The following is a 22,623-nucleotide window of genomic DNA, read 5'->3' on the forward strand; positions in this document are numbered from 1 at the left end:
AATGGCAACCCCACTACTTTTCTGTTCTTTCTATCCAAAAAATGTGTGCTGATCCATGTTATACTTATCTTCCTCTTTGTTATTTAGACAGGTTTCAGTTATTGTTATAATATCATAATCATGCCCAGCTACATACAACCTCTACTACCTTGGTTTTTTTTTTTTTGGTACTTTTTGTGCAATCTATTTTAATGGTGTTATTCATTTTACCTACTTACCTAAATTTTGGGTTAGAAATTATGTTACTACGCATTTTTATTTTTACACTGTTGTTTGTTCCTTCATGCACAGTTCTAAACCTGGCCTGTCCTAAAATCTCTGCCACCCTAATCCCAAATTTAATCAATCCTTAACTAACCTGTTTATATGCCTCCCCAACACATTTGTTTCTAAAGGAGTCCCAAAACCCCATAAACCTATATCCTTCACCAAGGTCTGAGCCATAGGTTAAGCCTTATAATCTCCTCAGTCTTACCTGGACTGGCGCCTAGCACAGGTACAGAATTCCAGAGAAGTCAACCTTGTCAGTTCTGTTCTTCAGCCTGTCACCTAACTTTTTAAATTTGGAATACAGGACTGAGACACAATGGACAATGACAAATTGATCCACCCCTGCTCTGGCCAAAACCTATCACCACTTCCAAGAAGGTCTTCCATCTGTGCATGCAACACACTGTAAAAGACTCCCTGTCTCTGGGTTAAACCAAAGTTTCATTCCCCCTAATGACTGAAACTGCTGTACGAACAGCGGAGACCCTCACTGTCTTCAAACGTCGTCTGAAGACACACTTCTTTCAACAGCACTTGGACTAAAGTCCCTATACTTTTTTTCTACCCTTTTTCTCAAAAAAAAAAAAAACATTTTTGTACTAACAACTTACTATTTACAAGTACAATAGCATGGTTTTGTGTACAACTTGGTCAGCGGTAACTTGTTTAATGACAGTAGATTTAATCCTAGCCTTAAAGACTGAAGAACAGTCGTAGACTACTAAGCACTGTTGTAAGTCCCTCTGGATAAGAGCGTCTGCTAAATGATGTAAATGTAAATGTAAATGAAACCCCCAGTATCACAACCTATCTCTTTTTAGGGGCTGGTTTTGAGGTGGCCCTTACCACCTTAGAGTCTTCAGAGACACCGTCCAACTCAACAAGAACCTGAAAATTGTTTTACACTTCTAATTCTGGGGTTGCACCTTGCCACTGTGACTCTCCTGTCTCTGCCTGATTGGACTGGAGTCTCCTCCCACACCACCTTAAGGGTGCACACCAGCTCTCTAAAGAATACCAGGACCAGGTCCACCAATTCTCTACTGCAACAAAGGCCAGCCAACTCCTCCTCCAGTTCTGCAAAACAAGGCAAAAAAACCTTTTCATGGTTCTTTAGAGACATCCAAATAACAATTTTTTAGGAGCAAAATTTGCATTTTAATTAACTCTTACACAGCAGTAGCACAACACACTTTGCACTGCTTCCTATTCAGTTTGTAAAGATGATATCAGTACATCTCAATCTCTAGAATCAACAGGTCTGTCTCCAATCCAAATGTTGCCTGGATTGTTGTTGTCATTTCATAGGTTAGATGCACGTATTCATGAGTGAAGATTCCTCACAGGGCTGCTGGACAGACAGATACCGTGAGTACAATACAATACAATACAGTTTATTTTTGTATAGCCCAAAATCACACAGGAAGTGCCGCAATGGGCTTTAACAGGCCCTGCCTTTTGACAGCCCCCCAGCCTTGACTCTCTAAGAAGACAAGGAAAAACTCCCAAAAAAACCTTGTAGGGAAAAAATGGAAGAAACCTTGGGAAAGGCAGTTCAAAGAGAGACCCCTTTCCAGGTAGGTTGGGCGTGCAGTGGGTGTCAAAAGAAGGGGGTCAATACAATACAATGCAGTTCACAGAACAGAACAATTCCTCAATATAGTAAGGAATAAAAAATATAAATTTTAGAAGTACAGAGCAGAATTTAACAGTAGATGATATATCCCATGATAAGATTTGGATTTGTGTAGAGTCCTGGAGACCTCATCCTTCAAGCTGCCTCCCCCATTTGGCCATTCCATGGCTGAAATAGTGCTGGGCCAGCCAATCCGATGAAAGGACCCCTCTTTCCCACGATTCCTGCGATCCTCCATCTGGGATGACTTTTCCTTAGGCAGGCAAAACAACTTGGCAGGTGGGCCATGGCACCAAGTGCCACATTTGAGTACCGAGAAGAAAAACAGAATAAGTGAGGGTTAGTATACAATTATAACTGTCAAGTTACTTATGTTTAAGTGCTAATGACTAACAACAGAGATGCAGTCTGTACAGTTAATCAGCAGCTCTAGTCAGGATATGCTAAACTGAAGTAGTGAGTCTTCAGCCGGGATTTAAAAGCTGAGACCGAAGGGGCATCTCTTATAGTAGCAGGCAGACCATTCCACAGTTTAGGGGCCCTGTAACTAAAAGCTTGACCTCCCACTGTTATTTTATTAATCCTTGGAATCATAAACAGACCGGCATCTTGAGATCTTAATGTGCGCTCAGGTTTGTAAGTCATGATAAGTTCAGACAAGTAAGCCGGACCTCGACCATTTAATGCTTTATATGTTAAAAGAAGGATTTTGAAATCTGCCCTAAACTTAACTGGGAGCCAGTGTAAGGATTTAAGAACTGGAGTTATGTGTTCGTATTTTCTTGTTCTTGTAATAATTCTCGCAGCCGCATTTTGGATTAACTGGAGGCTGTATAAAGAACCGTTTGAACATCCAGTGAACACCGCATTGCAGTAGTCAATCCTACTAGAGATAAATGCATGAATTAGTTTCTCAGAATCCTGTTTATTTAAAAAGTGAGTGGGTGAGATGCTCAGCAATTCAAAAGATCCTCAGAGTCAACGGTTCTTCTGAAGTGACAGAAGCAAGATGAGGTGGTTTGGGCATGTCATAAGGATTCACAACCCCAAAATTCCCCCCATGGGGGAATCCCCCAGAAGTGCTCTTGGAAAATCCATATTTTTAGATTATATCATTTGGATGGCTTGGGAATACCTGGAAATTTCTCAGGAAGATTTGGGCTGACCTGCTTGGCCTCCTGCCACCATAAACCTCATAAGGAGATGCAGTTCCCAATGATGAGATGAGACTGCACCATCCAGTCAGAGGTGCATTTATAGCTGTCTATTACAATCAATTGGAACTCTTTGACTACTGATAGATGATCTCTATTTATGTGATTATGTCATTTTTAAAACCAATTGGATGATTTAGGTGTGTCATATTGAAGGGTGAATACTTATGAGATTACTTATTTAATTTTGCGTTCATGTTTGCAATTAATTTAGAATACTTTGCAGGATCTTTTTTCACTTTGACATTAAAGAGTTATTTTCTGTTTATCAGTGTCAAAAAAGCCAAATTAAATCCATTGATATTCAATGTTGTACAGCAATAAAATGTAAAAACTTCTATGGCAGTCAATACTTTATATAGGCACCCAATTTTTGTTCAAAATACTGAAAATCACATGCATTCCTACCAGGGTTATTTTTTGCTTCATGTCTGGTACTCCCAGCTTAGCCTTTCTTTCCATAGCTCCTGAAACAACAAAAAACAAATTAAAGACTGGTTGGAGGAATAAGCAACAAACATGCAAATTCTGTACCTCAAATGGTTGTAATTCTGATACAGATTTAATAATAGTACAGCTAATTGTCACGTGTACAAGAATTAATGAGACACTTAATGGTATGGACTCTCACAAACATAGATAAATAACCAAAAGCTGACAATGTTTTAATAAAGAACAAGCAGCATTATTTAACAAACATTTAACATACTTACACATTATAAGTCTATGCATCATTATACAGTAGTCAGCAATCATTAAAAAGTCTAATGATGTCAGGAAAGAGGCCAGTTTTTAATCTAGACTTGTGGACATTTATACTTCTATACCACTTAGCAGGAAGAAAAGCTTAGGACCTTGCCTATTGTAGTTCTTGTGTATGTTGTCTAATTTCCTGTGGCAAAAGATTATATAAATCTTCTTGGCTTGAGAAATCTATTTCTATCAACATAATTGCATTGTGAATGTATTGAAAATGGCGGCACGGTGGCGCAGTGGGTAGCGCTGCTGCCTCGCAGTTGGGAGATCTGGGGACCTGGGTTCGCTTCCCGGGTCCTCCCTGCGTGGAGTTTGCATGTTCTCCCCGTGTCTGCGTGGGTTTCCTCCGGGCGCTCCGGTTTCCTCCCACAGTCCAAAGACATGCTGGTTAGGTGGATTGGCGAGTCTAAATTGGCCCTAGTGTGTGCTTGGTGTGTGGGTGTGTTTGTGTGTGTCCTGCGGTGGGTTGGCACCCTGCCCAGGATTGTTTCCTGCCTTGTGCCCTGTGTTGGCTGGGATTGGCTCCAGCAGACCCCCGTGACCCTGTGTTCGGATTCAGCGGGTTGGAAAATGGATGGATGGATGTATTGAAAATGTGACATACTTGGATTTCTGGAAACACCTGAGGAAATGGAGGCACTGAAGAGGTTTCCTGTTAGTGATTAGATCCACAATGGAGTTCATCAGCACCCTTACATTTGAAATTTGCTTAGCCACACAGTCATTTGGAAGCAAGTAGTGAAGCAAGGGACATTTCTGAGTTGAGAGACAAGGATCTTCTTATCAGAAAATCTAAAATTGATTTGCAGAGATTGATTCTAAATCCCAAATCAATTAGGCTTAGTGAAAGTTTTAAAGGAGTTATAGTGCTGATTTGCTATAGTCTGAGAAAAGTAATCTGATGAACATGGTTGATTTTATTGTCTGAGATGAAGCAGCAAAGAAAACAAGGTAAATTACCTTTTCCATGGACATGTTACAACAATGAACAAATTGGAGCAGGTCTACTCTGAGAGAGATGCCAGCTTTAATGTGTGCTAACAGCGGCCTCTCAAAGACTTTCATTAAAACTGAAATAAGGACTACTTGGTGAAAGATGTTGATAAATGTATTTCTATCAAATTTATACAGTGGAATTAATGTGTTTTAAAGTAAAGACAAATAACACTCAGGAGCAGAAAAAACTGCAGACACACGGAACATCATTTTTGTGGACACAACCAGGACACCATACTGATCTACAGCTCTATATTTAGTCTTTTGAAAATGATCTTTATGTCAGTCTATGTGACAGTGAGCACAGGATTTACAGGAACTGGCAGTTCCTTGTTCTCTTGTGCGAAGTGAAAATAAAATGAATTTTGTTCCTGTATTGTTTCTGTATTGTCCCATTAGTTTTTGAAATTCATATTTTTTCCCTAAAAAACACGGTTGGCTTTCTTGTCATGATTACACAAATAAATAAACAAATACTGTCCAGTCAGATATAAACATCAGTTTATTCATCCATCAATCTTCTGAATCTACTTATTTCATTTTATGGTTATGGTGTCGGGTCACATTAGACACAAGCTAGGAATCAATGCTAAACAAGACAGCAGTCCATCAATGCACAATTATACACACAGTTATACATGGCCAATTGGACTCACCAATTAACATAAAATTTGCATCTTTAAGATGTAGAAGGAAACCACACTAAATGGAGAAAAGCTGGGTGAAATTTTAAACTCTACATAGACAGTGACCAGGTCAGGATTTAAATACCTTCTTCTTCACATATTCTCACATATAAATATTATCTCTTATACGTATATAAAGTAAAAACTATAAAGAATGGCATTTGTCTAAATTGAAAGCATTACACATGTTCTTATTTTACACACCTTTCAGTAAAAGAGTAATGAGTCTCCAGTCTCCATGTTTTACATGTTTTTTGAAAGAAATATAATAGAAAAAAAGAATTCACAGTTGATGATGTATTAATTATAAAGTAGGATCAAAAGATAATAAACAGTAGATAAAGTGAAAAAGAGAAAAAGAATGGTAACAGAAGTGGAGTGTTCTAAACATTACCAGTCTAGTACAGAGCACAGTAACTGACAGAATACTTTTATACTATGTGCTTCAGTAACATGTAACACTGCACAGCAGCTTCTTCGTAAAATAAAGCATTAATATGAAAGTCTGGAACAGTGACCTTAAAAATCTTAGTGTCGCCTTTGAAAAAATAATAGCAACCCCAACAGCTCCAGTGCACAAGGTCAAAAAGTATATACATGCCTTAGTGTCAATTGTTACATTTTCCATTGCCAATTAACACTAGAATTACCAAAGTTTACGAAAAAAACTCGGAAGCCTGGCCCACCTTAAATCCCTTCACACTTCTCTGTCAGCGTCTTTTGTCTGCAAATGTGTTGATCAAGATAAGCAGAAAGCAGCCTACAATTCCATCTCCCCACCGTCGCAGAATGGGCACAAAGTTCTCCCAGCTCAAGCCTTGATTATCTGGGAGTCATGTACCTAGAGCTGTATAGGGAAATAATAGATTGTTATTTGGAACACATGAATTTCATGTGTGTTCCGTTTCTACAATAATCTATGTGAACACATCGTTAAAACAGAAATGTTCTTCATATTTTAATAATAAACAACAAAATTTAGACATAAACTGTATAATGTGTGAAGCCTGAAGTCCAAAGATCAAATAAACACTTTCACAAAAGGTACAAGGATGATACAGCAGCTTCTGTGGCGCAGCGGTAAGAATTGTTGACTTGTAATCAAGAGTCTCCCTGTTTGATCCTGACTGCCTCCTATATTTACCTTTTTAAGTAGTAAGCTGCACTTATTGTTTGCCCATATATTTGAATTGCGTCAGTAACAGCCGATGTAAATTTATAGTACTTGTAAAAGTTCATTTTTTTTCACTTTTATTCCCTAAGTCACGATCATGATACATACTAACCATCCCTGTTAGATTTTATTTGAAACTGGGAATAACTGTAGATGTCAGTGGTGTTTTGAGACAATGGAACTGGAAATTCACTGACCTGGATGCATAAAAGCTGACACACAAACGCTGGTGAATGTCTTGTTTGGAACTGGTGATGTTATTAGTGTGGGATGGATGTATCTCCAGTCTGAATAATTCATCTGCTCTCCCACTAATTTTAATTCATGAGTAAAAATAAGAGCTTTGTGTGTCCTTTTATTAAAATATTTAAACCTGTATGCCAGGAGCATGGCTATTGATAAGTGGTGGTGGATAGTAATCAGTAAAAGATTATTGTGCCATTTAACCGCCCTCCCTACATATCCAAATGAACAGCCCAGAATGACATCCTACTGTAGTATGTATGCAGTTATTTTTATGCATGAGAGAAGAGGAATTATAGATTGGAAAGAGGGTAGATACAGGGCTCCCTGAAATCATGGGGTCTCCTACTTTGAGATGGACTTGCCCATTAGCTAAGAAATGTTTCCTCTAAAGCAAAGTTGCATTTCTGTCATTTCTGTCGGGAAATATTGGAGCATTCCAATGATTTTATATTTTATATCTTACAGATTCATTATTGACTTTAAACTAAATAAACTAATGCAGAGTTTGCAAGTAAAGATAAAATCACAAAAGATGTTTTACAGTTAAATGCTTCATCACTTTCTCACAGTTTAAAATAGATCATCGTACTATGTGCAGCACTAAAATTGAAAGCAGAATGTATCGCTTTTGCACAAATTCACTAAAAAACTGTTCCAAGTACTGATTCCTGTGTTTTTGAGCTTCTTTGAAGCACATTTTTTGAGCACATTTGAAAAGCTTTTTAAGTGCTCTGACATGTAAACATTGCGTTTTGACTGGGATTTTTCTTTTTCTGCATACAGAGAGTGAGTCACATCAGATATGAAGACTTTATTAAGGATCATGTTGTTTCTGTGCCTCTCTTTACCTGGACATTGTGACTGCCAGAGAGAATGTCTAATCTGTAGCCAAAAACTTTTTCTTCAAAAAACTTTTAACAGATTGGTGAGTGTTATTATTCTGTATTATAAATAACTTTGTTTACTAAGATATACACATTATTTGAGAAGTATAATTTAAAATAAGAGATCAAAACTAAAAGGAAAATATAGTTTTGAGTCTTGGACAATGTAGCTTTGGTAAGCTGGGGTTATTCCTTAAAAAAGGTACATTTTTTGAAAACTTTATGAAAGTTATTTCTATATGATGTAATAATTTTTGAAAATATTAAACCCTTATTAATGCAACATATTTCTTCATTGTTTTATATATGGTTCTGTACATGCACTTTATTTATGTTTTCTCCTTCTTCAGATTCCCTCAATAACAGCAAAAATAATTATTTTCAGTTACATTGCCTGGAAAATAAAAATCATTTACAGTATATGAACTTTATTCACTTAAAATAATCTATAAAAGGTAAAATGGAAATTGCAATCAAAGTGCATGGTATGACCCTAAATGCAGACACCGACACAATCTTGAAATACAGGAAACATGATCAAATCAAGGAAACATAATCAAATCAAGATATTTTTACATGAAAAGTTCTCAGGCTTACATTGGTAAAAATGCATTCACGGTGTAGAAAACCTTTACTGTTTATGGTATCAGCTTTGGGCAAAATTTGCTTTATTCATAAGAAACAAAGAACAGCTTTTGAATAGAACAAGCAATTTACTATACCATATTTCATTGTATTGTATTTCATTCCTGTTTACTTAACTGTTCATGTCAAGATTTAAAATATTTTGAGGATGCTACTTTTAAAAGCACTGATGAGTTCTATGTATCTGTAATTCTCTATGTGAACAAGTATTTTCTAACATTTATGTTTACTTACCTTCAACTACAGTAACTTGAGTTTGTACTCCCTTGTTCTTAGTGAAGAAAATGTTTTAAACTAGCAGCTAGAAGATGCTCTGCTGACTCACTTCATAATTTATGCACTTGTCTCATATTATAGTTCTCTTGTTTAAAAATATAAAGCTATAACTTCTATTTTTCTTCAGGCAGAATTTTTACTTCCCTCAGTGTTTCTTATGTCCATCCTAAAATAAACAGACCAAAACTGAGCACACCATTACAAACATGGTATTAACAAGTTCATTATACATCTTAAGAGTAGCATCCTTTACTATCATACATGTTGTATTCTGACACATACTGTGCTAAACTACTCCTGTTTTATGAACAAGAGTATTGTGTAGATTTGGATGGCATAACAACAATCAGTTTATAGCTGAAAAAGCCTGAAAATGATTTCTTATGGCCAGATCAAAATGGTGATGTGAAACATTTCACAGAAAAGCTAGTATGCAGGAGCCCACTTAGTGCACACTTTTATGGCAGAGATACTTTTGAATTACAGTATGTCCATCAACAGACTAGGAAATAACCACTGGCTTATGTAATAAATTAAATTAGAATTCTTTTATATGGGCTCTCCATCCCAGCTGAAGGAGCTAGTGCTGATGTACTGAACCTTTTAAATGGACTATGCTCCCAATTTTAATATTTGTCTTGGGATATGATGTAAATATTTAGTAGCACAGTTATGACTTTAAAATGCAATTATTATAAGTTTGTCTGGCTCCCATAACCTATGGTAAATGTCAAGCTCTGCCCATGGCAATAATCTATTTTAATCTGTCTGAAAATTAGTCTATACACAGTACAAGCAACATGACAGACCTTCATTTTAACCACTGCTGCTGCCTTAAGGCCTCAAAGACTCTGATGATACAAAGATAATGGAGAGCCCATTTTACAAGATGAGGCCATTCTAATCTTCCATGACTATCTGTGAAAGGCAATAATTAGAGTGAGATGGCAATAGTGGGCCATATATGCACAGTGAAGTGACAGTAGGTAGTGATTGCTTTATTCAGCTGTTTATGTACATTAGTTTTTTTTTTCTTTTTCCTTGGATAATTTCAGGTTATCTTTGAATTAGTAATTGATCAAGCAGGTCCAGAAAAAATGTGAATATGATGTTGAATTTCTCCTTAGCTTTAAAAGGAAATGAATACTGTGGTAGAAATTTAACATCTCTCTATCATACAAGAAAATCTTGAGACAAGACTATTGCCAAGAGATTTTTTCAAGTCCTGTGAGACGAGACTATTGCCAAGAGATTTTTTTCAAGTCCCGCCCTCCTCTCAACCATTTTCAGCCACGCAAACAGTCTTCTCACCTCTCATTCGTGTGAATGCTTTTGTCAGACACAGTTCCTGCGCTCTCACGTTGTCACGATGTAAGTCCAAACGCAGAATCAAAATTCAATGCGATATTGAAGAAAAGTTAATTCCAAATATTGTTTTTTACTGAAGTTTTACAGTAAAAGTGTAAGTTTAAAAAGTATTTGCGTAAGTTTAAAAAGTATTTGCGTGTTAATTTCAAATCCAAACAGAACAAAAATGTATAAATCAATGAATACCTCTAATGCAAAATGAAACATAATTTTCTTTCAATTTATTATGTTTTACTATTTTTTACTATGGTTAATTACTCACTGTAACAGTTTCTATTAAAAAAACAATCTGTTTAAATTGTACATCCGCTTACCCATACAGGAGTAGCAGAGCCGTGAAGTGGCGGGTGCTTGGCTAGCGAAGCGAGCAGGGGGCAGAGCCCCCTAGTCTTATTAAAGAAAGAAACATCCTCTAACAGGACAAATCAGTAATCGGGCAGGAGAAAAGCTGTTCATTGTATCTTTTAATTACTCCTTGGCAAAATGCCTTAAAGAGAACATTCTTCAAAAGCAGCCTGTTACAGCATGGTTAGAATGATCAGAGCAGCAAATAATATAGGTTAATTTTATAAACTATTGAAATGACATACAGTGTCAATCAATGCATACATTTTACTCTGGTTGGTTCATTGGTTTACACCCAAATGACTTCTATAAAATGAAAGTCTGTTATATTATATTCTGGTTCTTCTTATACCTTTGAGTTGAGCCACCTCCCTTGAAATTTCTATGCATATAACAACTGTCCATTCTGGTTGTTTCACAGAACATCTGCTGATTTCTTTGTCATCTTCCAGTAGATTTTGTTGTTCACTTGAACTGTATCTGGTTTCCTGATATGCCTGCAAAGGTTTCTGACATTTATTAACCCTTTATGGTATTTCTTTAAGATGAATGCTATGTTACCCTAAAATTATTCTTCCACAATACCTATTAATTAATATAAGGACAATAAAATCATGTACTGTATATTACAGTATGTTAAATGTAATATGCATTTGTTTAATATGATATTAAGCATAGAATATTTAGGGTCAGATTTAGACATATGTCAAACAAGCTATGCCCTTGGGACTCACTAACTCACTTTCAGAATTTGAAAATGCTTTTAATTGTTTTACTGTTTGACTTGAAACATTTTAAAGTTATAAAGAATAACCCTTTTCCCACCCCCGCACAGGTTTGTTATGCTTGTTGGCAGCATTTTATACCAAGTTTACCTGCTGCACATTCTTAATCTATGACACCACTTGTCAAACAGGACCTCTACAAAATCATATTACTTAGCGCCTCACCAAGTTTACATCTGGTCCTGGGCATGTTGGTATAGTGATTAACTTTGCTAACTTACATTTCAAGGAGTTTGCAATCAAATCAGAACCTGGTCATTGTCAATGTATCTTCTAAAAAGATCATGGGTTCTTGTCCAGGGTCCTCCCTGTATGGCTGTGCTTTGTGTAGTGAGAAAAGTGATATATAAATGTAAAGAATTATTATTATTATCATTACCTTTCTATGTTTTTCATTTTCTCTTGTTTTCTAACCTAGACCCAAAAAAAGCACAGACAAGGTTTTAACCTAAACCAGTCCAGTAGTAATAAATGGTAGGCCTTCATCAGTCTCAAATGACCATGGATATTGTGCTCTATCTATCAGTGTTACAGCAGCATCCTTTATGGCTGATACAGTATGGCCATTTCAATAAAGGCAGATTCTATTATAGAGGTCACATCAGTTTGAGAACTCAGTTCTAGTGGGGTTGCAACATTTATATCTACTGGCCTGCTTGTCTTCAGATGCTGCTTCAAGACAATTTGCCACTTAGTGCAGTTAGCTGTGAGCTCTTCCCAGGAATCGGTGTCAGTGTCAAGTTCCTTCATGTCTTACTTATAGACATCCTTGAAGCAGAGATACAGACAGCCAGGTGCCATTTCACCATAGAAGATGTTCTTTGGGATGCAGCTATACTGTGCTACCTGAGGACTGTGTTTATGCTGGGGGTGGTGTGGGTTGGTATTGGGCACTTTGTCTCACCAGGACATGCACAAAAGGCACTGTATATGAAATGTGCTGAGCCTCTTCTCCTATTTGGTGTACATTGTTCATGTCACTCCAGTACAGCAGTTTACTAGTGATGCAATCACTCCCATACTGGTGTTTATAGTAAGCATGGAGTTTTCCCAGATGTGTGTGGTGAAGTGAGTGAGGGAGGTGACAGCCTTACTAATGCACTTGTTGATTGTCTCATCCAAGGAGAACTTATCAGTAAATGGTGGAGTCCAATTAAGTAAGCTGTTTGACAATATTGTCAATGTCAATTGTTGACATTAAAGATAGCTAATGGTACATCAACATTCTGCCCCATAACATTGGTCTTCTTCAGACTGATGCTCAACCCAAACTTTTCAATGGTTCTGGTCTGTTGTGATTGAAGTGAACTGTGCCCTGTAAGTTCTCATGATAAAATATAGTCATATATTTATTATATATTTATATAATTCATGTCTACAGTCTATCTTTCTGCCCAGAGTCTACACTGTGATTCTGGGTAGACAAGTTTAGCCAGTGTTTAGAGTTGCACCAGAAAGATACAAGCAAAGACTTTGTCAACAATGCACAGTAGGGAAATGCCTCTGGAATTGTTGCAGTCACTTCTGTCACACTTGTTTTTGTACAGGGTGATGATTCTTCTGTCTCTCACGTCTAGAGGTACTGCTCCCTGTTGCCAGCATTGACAGAGGATTTTGTGCTGTGGCTTTAGAAGAATGGTCTTGCACTGGTTGATTAAGTCTGAGAGAATGTAAGACGATGATTAACCTGTGGCCAGTCTGTCAAAGGCCTTGCTGAGATCTTTCATAGTGGACTCTTTAACAAGCTCATGCATGGTTGTTAGACACTCAAAGGAGTCAAGGACTAATGCAGTTGCAGTGTTCATGCTGGAATAGAGTTTAGACTAGTGTTCAACCTATCTGTCAATCTGCTTGCTATTGCCTGTGAGCACCTCCTCACAAGTGTCCTTGTGAGATTGTGTCTTGCTCTGCATACAAACCAAAGGCTTTCTTCATGCAGTCATATATCCCCATGAGGTTATGTGTTAACACTGCTGCCTAAAAAGCTTCACTGAGCTGTACCCAGTACTTATTATCACTGTGCCTGGGATTCTGCTGGTCTTTGTGTCTCACAGCCCTGAGAATTTACAGGTTCTGCTTGTTTGATGAGTGATTGTATTCTGCAAGAGTAGTTTGGCTTTAATGATAGGTTTCATCTCACTGAATTTGGTATCAAACCAGTTGCTTGTTTTTTGACGTCATATTTCCTAAGATTGTTAAGGCTCTGTGGTCCACAGAAGTTTTTATTTCTAAGTGGCTGTGTTCCAATATTGCAAGGCAATAAGCTCCCTCATAAAGGTCTATGCGAAACAATTCCTGTAGGTCTTGGTGGGCTACCTTGCTGATATCAATGCAAGGGTTCCATTCTTTCTATGGGCATGAAAATTCTTGGTCTGAAATTTTATCTTGCAGCACACAAATGATTGGTTGGTGTTACAGTTGGCAAAGTGGAACGTGAGTGTTTTTGAGAGAAGAACAGTTGATGCCAATACTTGAAGGCTTGGTGTAGAAGAAGGAACTGGTGATGCACAGTTTGTGACAGTAGCAAAACTCAAGCCTTCGCTGGCCATTTTCATTCATCTTGCCCACACCAAACTATCCAGGGCACGAGGGTCATGAATTGTTGTCTGCATCCTGAAATTGAAGTTGCTATGATAGGCCTGGGATGCTACTGATGATAGCTGAGAGGTTCTCATAGAACCCATCTTTGGATCCCAGTGTTGAGTACAATGTGTGAGGTGAATGTGCTGACCAGGGTGATGGTGCCTTTGGTGGTGTGGAGATCAAGGAAAAATGCCATTGTTGCCTGGTTCCACCATTTTCAGCATTGCATTCTTAACAGCAAAGCCTACTCCATGCTCTCTGAGCTTGTCAGGGCCTCATTCCCTGTCCAAAAAATTTGTAGTGTTTCTCTGTTATTAGCCTGCCTCTACTGGTCAGATTTCTTAAAGACTAGCTATGTCTAGCATGCAGTAATTTCTTACCTAGTGCGGTGTTAGCAGCTTGCTGATCAGACATGTTTTTCTAATCCCCATGCACCTGGTAAGGAAAGCAGGCTGTTGAAAGACAGGACCTAATTGGCTACCTTATGCCAAGCTTAAGGAAAGCAATAGCTGTACATTGAGATCCAAAAATTCCCCCACCATCAAAAATGGCCCCTGGTGCAACAGTGTATGCTAATTGAGCTCAAAGGCTAATAACTGGTATCTGATGTTTCCTGTATTGTACCCAAGCCATAAGACTGAGCTGAAGTGTCTTTTCCAGGGTTGTGTAAATGCTGCAAGGTAAGGTTTTATGGAGCACAAACTGTTGCCCAGGCAGCAGGTTCACTCTCTCCACATGGCTGATGAATCTAATGGAATGGGAAGGACCATTACAGTTTGGCACCAACCGTGTTGAAGAAGTTGCCAAAGCAAGGTTTCATACAATGAGAGCTGTCTTACTGGCCCCAGATTCTTCTCAGGATTAACTCCCAAATCCTTTACTTAAAATGATTATAGCCAAAAGGCAATGAAGGTCTGAAGTCTTTAGTTTCTCTACACTAGCACCATTCAATAGTATTTGAGCCTCTTCTGCCCAAGGTGACTGAATTGGGTGCCAGTAGTCTGCCTTTACCACTTCTCCTGACAGTAGTTTTAGTTCCACCATGAGAAGGCAAGGAGCTAGATTTAGTTGTCTATAATAATGCCATGTTGAGCACTTTGTAGGGAGTGGGAGCTTAACCCCATTTCCACCACCAGCTATGACAACCATTTGTGCCTCTTGTCCAGTATCAGTGAATATAACTTTTTGAGTGAATGTGATAGACTGTTATTGTTAAGGGTAATTAAAAAATAGTATATTTACATGTGTTGTGATAAAAAAATTAGGCAACAGACAGAAAAAGGTTTGGGATGGCCATGTCTTTAAAATTGTCCGAAAATGTATCCAAGGCAAGATTCAGTATGTGAACGCTGCAATTTTGCTTCAGCCTCACTGGGCTACATGTTAAGGGCACACGCCGAATTAACATCATTCTGGATAATAATCTTTGAAGGCCTATCAGACAGCCTTGGTATCACAATCACTCCTAACCCATTAACAGTTATGTTTGGTGTAGTACTGGATGAGCTTAAAGTGGAGAAAGACAAACTGATTTTAATTGTCTACATCATACTAACAACACATAGACTTATCTTGCTCGCTGGTAGCCCAGCCCACTTGTTTTAAGTCAGTGGGTAACTGATTTTCTATACTATTTAAAATTAGAAAAATATTAATTCTTACTTAGTGGATTTGTTCAAAACTTTTGTAAAATATGGTAAGTTTTAATTAAACAAATCTTAAAATTTGCTGTTGTTGTTGGATCTCCTCTCTTTCTCTTGAGTTGGGGTTTGAATAATGGTTTGTTAAGTTTAAAATGATTGTATGGAATGTTGTTTTCTTAAACTATCAATAAACTTAAAAAAAGTAAAAGGGTGTAAAGAAAGACAAAGGAGCATAAAATGGTTTGGGGTTTTTCCGGTCCCGTGTACTGTACAGTCTGCACAACATCACAATAAGGTCCAGTGAATATCAATTGCATTCAACAAAAGACAATACAAAATGGCAAAACGGGGACATTTATAGAGGAGGGACCGGAAGTGCCAGAGGAATGCTGGGAAGTGTTGGTGAACTGGATGCTGGGAGCCATGATGTCATCAGGGGGGAGGACTAGGCGTAAGTGGCAAGGCGTGGTCAGAGACGTGTTGTGGTTTCATGGTGGTGACGCTTTCTTCTTTCTGGGAAAACAAAGAGAGAGGTTAGTGCTCCACCATTCCCGCTTGGCATGAGGTTGCACGTTACGTCTTGGGTCCTTCCGCGGCTCCCTAAGCGCGCGTGCGTGACATGACCCCCCCTCAGCCCAGACCCATCGGGGCGGGAGCACCGGACCGAGAGGTCATGAACCCAGGAGAGGGCATCAGCATTGACCTGAAGGTTGCCCCGACGATAAGTGACAGTAAACTTATATGGCTGTAGGTCCAAAAACCACCTGGTGACCCGGGGATTCGACTCCTTATGCAGAGCCATCCATTGGAGAGCGGCATGATCTGTCACCAGGGTGAACTCCCGGCCCAACAGGTAGTACCTCAGATGAGTCACTGCCCACTTAATGGCCAGAGCTTCCCTCTCCACTGCTGCATACCTGGTCTCCCGGTCCAACAGTTTCCGGCTCAGGTAGAAAATGGGGTGTTCGACACCGTCGACACTTTGGCTCAGCAAGGCCCCCAGGCCTGTGTCCTGTGTCGGTCTGGAGCAAAAAGGGGAGAGAAAAGTCAGGGGTTTTCAATATCGGTGCCGTTGTCAGGGCCGTCTTTAGGTCATGAAATGCCTGTTCTGTTATATCGTCCCATACCACATACAAAGGAGCCCCATTCTTTGTGAGGTTAGTCAAGAGCGCTGCTCTTTCAGAGAAGCGAGGTACAAACCGGCGGTAGTACCCGGCTAACCCCAAAAAGGCTTGCACCTGTCTCTTGGTATTCGGACAGGGCCATTCAAGGATGTCTTTGACTTTAGAACATTGTGGCTTCACCTGTCCCCGTCCCACTAGGTAGCCTAAATATTTGGCCTCCTTCAAACCAAAGAAACATTTGCGGGGATTTATACGGAGACCAGCCTTCGCTAGTGTGGCGAGGACAGCACAGACCTGCAAAATATGTTCCTCCCAGGTGTCGGAATAGATGACAACGTCATCCAGGTAGGCGGCACAATAAGACTGGTGGGGCCAGAGCACTCTATCTACCAGGCGTTGGAAGGTCACTGGTGCCCCATGCAGTCCAAATGGGAGGACCTTATATTGCCAATGTCCACCTGGGGTACTAAAGGCTGTTTTTTCTCTCGTGGATGCCGTTAAGGGAATTTGCCAATACCCTTTGGTCATGTCAAGAGTAGTCAAATACTGTGCCATACCCAACCGTTCAATAAGGTCATCAAGTCTAGGCATGGGATAGGCGTCGAACTTGGAGACCTGATTCAGATGTCTAAAGTCGTTACAGAATCTCCAGGGCTTGGAAACGAGGACGATAGGACTGGACCAGGGGCTATGACTTTCCTCAATAACGTCCAAATCCAGCATCCATTGGATTTCGACTTCTACCTCAGCGCGTTTTGCCTCTGGAAGACGATATGGCCGTTCCCTGACTACCACCCCGGGGTCTGTAACGATATCGTGCTCAATCAGCGAGGTGCGGCTAGGCGTCTCGCTGACCACCTCGGGGATGGCTAGGATAGCTTGTTCCAGCTCCTGCCGCTGGTAAGGGGTCAAATCTGGTCTGAGATTAAGAGTTGTTTTCTTCGAAAAGAGGGAGACGGATGCACCGGAGACTGAGGTGTCATCTTGTTCTCTCCATGGCTTTAACAAGTTCACATGATACACCCTTTCCGCTGGGCGTCGATTTGGTTGTTGGACCAAATAGTCGACCAGCCCTTTCCTTTCCTTAACCTCGTAAGGTCCCAGCCAATGGGCTAAAAGTTTAGAATGGGAGGAGGGGACGAACACCATCACCCTGTCCCCGGGCTGGAATTCCCTGAGGACTGAGTTCTTACTATAACACTGCGCCTGCGCTGATTGAGCTCACATCATGTGTTCTTTTAGAAGTGGTCTGGTATGTTCCAGTCTATCACGCAGTTGCGCGATATACTCCAAAACATTAGTGGAAGGAAGAGGTTCCGCCTCCCATCCTTCTTTTAACATATCCAAAAGTCCCCTGGGTTGGCGTCCATACAAGAGCTCAAAAGGGGAAAAGCCAGTGGAAGCTTGTTGTACCTCCCGATAGGCAAAGAGCACAAGAGGCAAAAGTTGGTCCCAATTCCTACCGCCCGCGCTGACTACTTTACGTAGCATTTGTTTCAGCGTCTGATTGAAGCGTTCCACCAACCCGTCAGTTTGCGGGTGATAGACAGACGTCTTAAAATGCGAAATACGGAGTAATCTGGCTACTTCCCTGAACGTATCCGAGGTGAAGGGAGTACCCTGGTCCGTGAGGACTTCTTTGGGTATTCCTACTCTAGAAAAAAGGTTTACCAGTTCCAGTGCGATATTTTTTGTGTTAGCGGAGCGCAATGGAACCGCCTCTGGGTATCGAGTTGCGTAATCAACCATGACTAATATATACTTAAAGCCACGGCTTGAAGCACCTCACCTTCGTGAGTCGCCACCCAATACAACAGATCATTATCTAGGACAAAGTAGGGCTCAGGTGGTAGGGGACTAAATGACAACTGGCCATCCACAGAAACAACAGCATTTCTAGTGAACTTAAGGGAATCATCGTTCCACTGTTCACATTTAAAGGAGGTTGGAGTAGAGCGAAACTGTAAGTCCACGCAGCCTAAAGGATCGTTTGTTGCCGGGAAGTTATCGGGCGCACAGCTCGGGCCTTCGCCAGGCGTTTCCGGGTTAGGGTCCGTCACCTGCCTATCTTCCCCCCGGCAACCTACGTCATCAGTGCATGGCGTGGGAGCCACGGGGAGGGAGCTGCAGGGAGAGCGCCCCGCCCACCCATAGCGAGACCCAAGCTGGCGACAGGTTGGTTTTTATTTTACCGCTTTTAGTTTTAGACCAGTCATGTCCTAGGATCACCAGGAAAGGGGGTTCGGGTAACACAGCGACCGACAGTTGACTTATTTCCCCTTTCCAAGTAATAAAACACTTCGCGGACCGATATGCCCTGGTCTCACCATGTACACAGGTAATTCTCACATGTTGATTCAACCACTGTCGCGGCAAAACAAAACGGCGAGCAACAATGGTAATGTTACTCCCAGTATCAAATAAAGCAAGGACCGAGTGTTCATTCACTAAAACCACCCCTACATTCAGGACTGCCAAGGGAGTAGACAAAGCACCATACCTCTCTGCAACTGTGACGCTGCAATCCATCGGCTCCAGGTTGAGTGGGCACGCAGGGAGAATGTGGCCGACCTCGCCACACTTGAAACAGCACGGCGCGGCCGTTTTTTCTCGGGGCTTCATTGTGGCTTCCGCCGCGCGGCAACTGGGCTCGGGGTTGACGGCACGTCCCTGTCGGGCCCCGCAAGCCGACCTCTCCGGCCCCCCGACTCGGTGTACCGCGAGCTGACGCTCCAAGACCTCCATGAGACCTTTCATATCCTGCTGGGCAATATAGTCTGGCATGGCGTTAATTAAGCCCTCGCAGGCAACCTGCTCGACTACCCGGCGTGCCTGCGGCCCTTCTGGCCGTAGCCAGCGGCCCATCTTGCCCCAGAAATCGAATGCCTGCGCTCTGGCAGGGCGCTCCGGATCAAATCGCCAAAGCCATCACTCGCTCGCCTGCTGGTCCGAAGTTATGCCATAGCGGCTAAGGATTTCGGCTTTTAGGAGGTCATAACTCGTGGCCTCTTCCTCAGGGAGGTCGTGATAGGCCCGCTGCGCGACACCCTTCAGATACGGCGCCAAATGGACGCCCATTCCGCCTGCGCCCACTGGTTCCTAGAGGCTGTCCTCTCAAATATGCTTAGATGTAGTCTGCTTTGGAGAGAGGTACAATCGGTGGAGGCGGAGGCCGGGCGGGCTCTGGTCTTACCGCTTCTGCGTTGTCCAGGCAGGCCGTGGTTTCCTCGAGCTTCCGCTTAGTTGCTGCATGTTCCACCTGTAGGTTTTGGAGCTGAGTAGCAAGGGTGGTCAAGACAGAGTTCAGGTCCTGTCCTTCAGTCATACTCGGACGTTCTATCCTGCCGACTACGCCACTGTAAAGAAAGACAAAGGAGCATAAAAAGGTTTGGGGTTTTCCGGCCCTGTATACTGTACAGTCTGCACAATATCACAATAAGGTCCAGTGAATATCAATTGCATTCAACAAAAGACAATACAAAATGGCAAAACGGGGACATTTATAGAGGAGGGACGGGAAGTGCCAGAGGAATGCTGGGAAGTGTTGGTGAACTGGATGCTGGGAGCCATGATGTCATCAGGGGGGAGGACTAGGCGTAAGTGGCAAGGTGTGGTCAGAGACGTGTTGTGGTTTCATGGTGGCGACGCTTCCTTCTTTCTGGGAAAACAAAGAGAGTGGTTAGTGCTCCGCCATTCCCGCTTGGCATGAGGTTGCACGTTACGTCTTGGGTCCTTCCGTGGCTCCCTAAGCGCGTGTGCGTGACAAGGGGCTGGAGGTGTATTAATAGGGCAAAACTGGCTTCCTTGCTTTATGCTAAAATAGGTTCATTCAAATTCAAGCTTAGAATACAAAGTGCCTTTCTTAGATGCTCTTCCAATTTCAGCAGCATATACTTCTCAAGCGACAGCTTCTATACACTGAGTGGGTGGCCAGAGTATGCAAGTGAGGATGAATTGAATCCTTATTTCCAGAGGACAGCAGAGATCACAGTAGAGAACAATTGTCTGCATTGGGGGCTGAGACTGATAACTCCAGCATCGTTACATAGTACCCTACTGGACAGGTTACATGGGGAGCACTCAAGAATAGTAGAAATGAAAGTGATAGCCCAGAGTCATTTTTGGTGGCGAGGACTGGATAGGCAGATAGAGGAGAGGGTGGCTGTGTGCAGATCCTGCCAAGAAAATAGGAATCTGGCCAGAAAAAGCACCTGTACATTCCTGGAGTTGAGCTAAATATGGACAGATGTTTTTTTGTGTTAATGGATGCCTATTCTAGGTGGGTTGAGATTGAAAAGATGATTTGCCACTACTACCACTAGGTTGTTTGAGGTTTTGAGAAACCTATTTGCTGCCAATGGTCTTCCTGAAGAGATAGTATCAGACAATGGTCCTGAATTCAATTCAGCTGAATTTGCTGAACTTCTCAGACTCTGTAAAGCAATGGAGCTGCAGAATGGATAGTGCAAACATTCAAATTAGAATTAGAAAAGCAAACAGGGTGCCAGAGATTATTACAGCAAAATATAGCTAACTTGTTTGCTAATTGTACCACACCTCTTGTGTGACCCTCTGTTGGAAAGGACGTCTTTGTGTTTTGCCTGTTTTAGAAAGGTACTTTTATTTTGGAAATAAAAGTGTTGTTCATTCCTAGTATACCAGACCTTGATACAGAATTTTAATCCATATAAGGCAATACATCTCTCCAGTGTTAATTAGAATGCATCTGACTGTTCTTTTATTGCATCAAACTGTTTTATATATACTGAACATCATGTTTGAATGTAAGCAGTTGTCAATTGGACTTGTCTCCGGTCTTCTGTTAATTTTTTTGAGAGCTGCCCTGTATCGAGTTATGTACCTGAGACACAATATTTTGTGCTGTCCATTAAATAGTGTTTAGCATTTTGTAAGCACAAATTATTTTCCGCAGGGGAGGCATAAAAGGAGTATATTTATCATACTGTATGCACAGACTGATTAGATAATGCAGTCTAAATATTCCAAAATTGTAAATCATTTCTAGATTACATCAATAGTACTAGGGTGTTGTACCGTGTTAGCCATTATGAATGTAGAGAAAAGCCAAGCAAAATGACACCTTTTATTGGCATATTGTAATCTTTTTAGTTAGCCAATAAAAGGTGTCATTTTGCTTGGCTTTTCTCTAGATTACATCAAAAAAATTCTTAATTTATTTAGATAGTGGTGTTTTCTTATTTGTTTGGCCCGCATTTCAGTTTGTTCCCAGAGGATTCAGGCATATTCTCTTATGCATTGTCAATACCCTGCTTTTCTCTGAACAGATTACAGAGTCCTTATCTTTCATTTTCAATTGCTACAATCCTTCTACTCCCAGACTATTTGTGTAAAGGAACAGTACAAAACAGAAAAATGTTCTCAGTCATCACAGCAGCTAAAAGAACAATTAATCTAAAGCCCTCTCCACTCTCTTTGCTGGAGTTTTCTTCAATTGTAAATAATTAAAAAATTAATTTTCCTTCAATTGTACATTTTGAAACTTACAGTTGATTGATTAATGGTTTTATAACACTCTCCTAATAAACTAATATCCATTATAGTCAATGTGAGAATGTCAGAGGACTTGTTAGAGCATGACATGCCTTACAGGAAATTGCATGGTTAAACCAACATTGTTTAAATGTGATACTTTACAAGAAGACATCCAAATCAAAATCTTTCTTCTTGCAATGTAATAATTGACTAGGTCATTCTAATTCAGAATTTGTTGCATCCAAAATGGCACTATGACTATCATATATATATATATATATATATATATATATATATATATATGGTTGAAATAGTTTACTGTCAAGTAATGTATGCTAATACTCAATGCACCCACCTCTCGGTGAATCGAACCTTGAACGTCAGTGAGTGTGTACGCCTGATGAGCCCAGAATTAGGGCAAAACACGTGTCACATACTCTTTATATTATTTGACAGTAAACTATTTCAACCATTCTAT

At 40.6% G+C, this 22,623-nt stretch overlaps 1 protein-coding gene across 1 annotated transcript in view; it reads left to right on the forward strand.

Moving 5' to 3' along the window:
• Positions 1-22,623, forward strand: part of LOC114649702 (prepronociceptin-like) — a 68,352-nt gene that overhangs the window by 12,319 nt on the left and 33,410 nt on the right. Inside the window, exon 2 of the mRNA XM_051924281.1 lies at positions 7,764-7,903. Within this exon, the coding sequence (XP_051780241.1) occupies positions 7,781-7,903 (123 nt within the window). The 5' untranslated portion in view covers positions 7,764-7,780. The remainder of the gene's footprint in view (positions 1-7,763; positions 7,904-22,623) is intronic.

The sequence above is a fragment of the Erpetoichthys calabaricus genome, chromosome 3, assembly GCF_900747795.2.
Source record: "Erpetoichthys calabaricus chromosome 3, fErpCal1.3, whole genome shotgun sequence".
NCBI classification, from domain to species: Eukaryota; Metazoa; Chordata; class Cladistia; order Polypteriformes; family Polypteridae; genus Erpetoichthys; species Erpetoichthys calabaricus.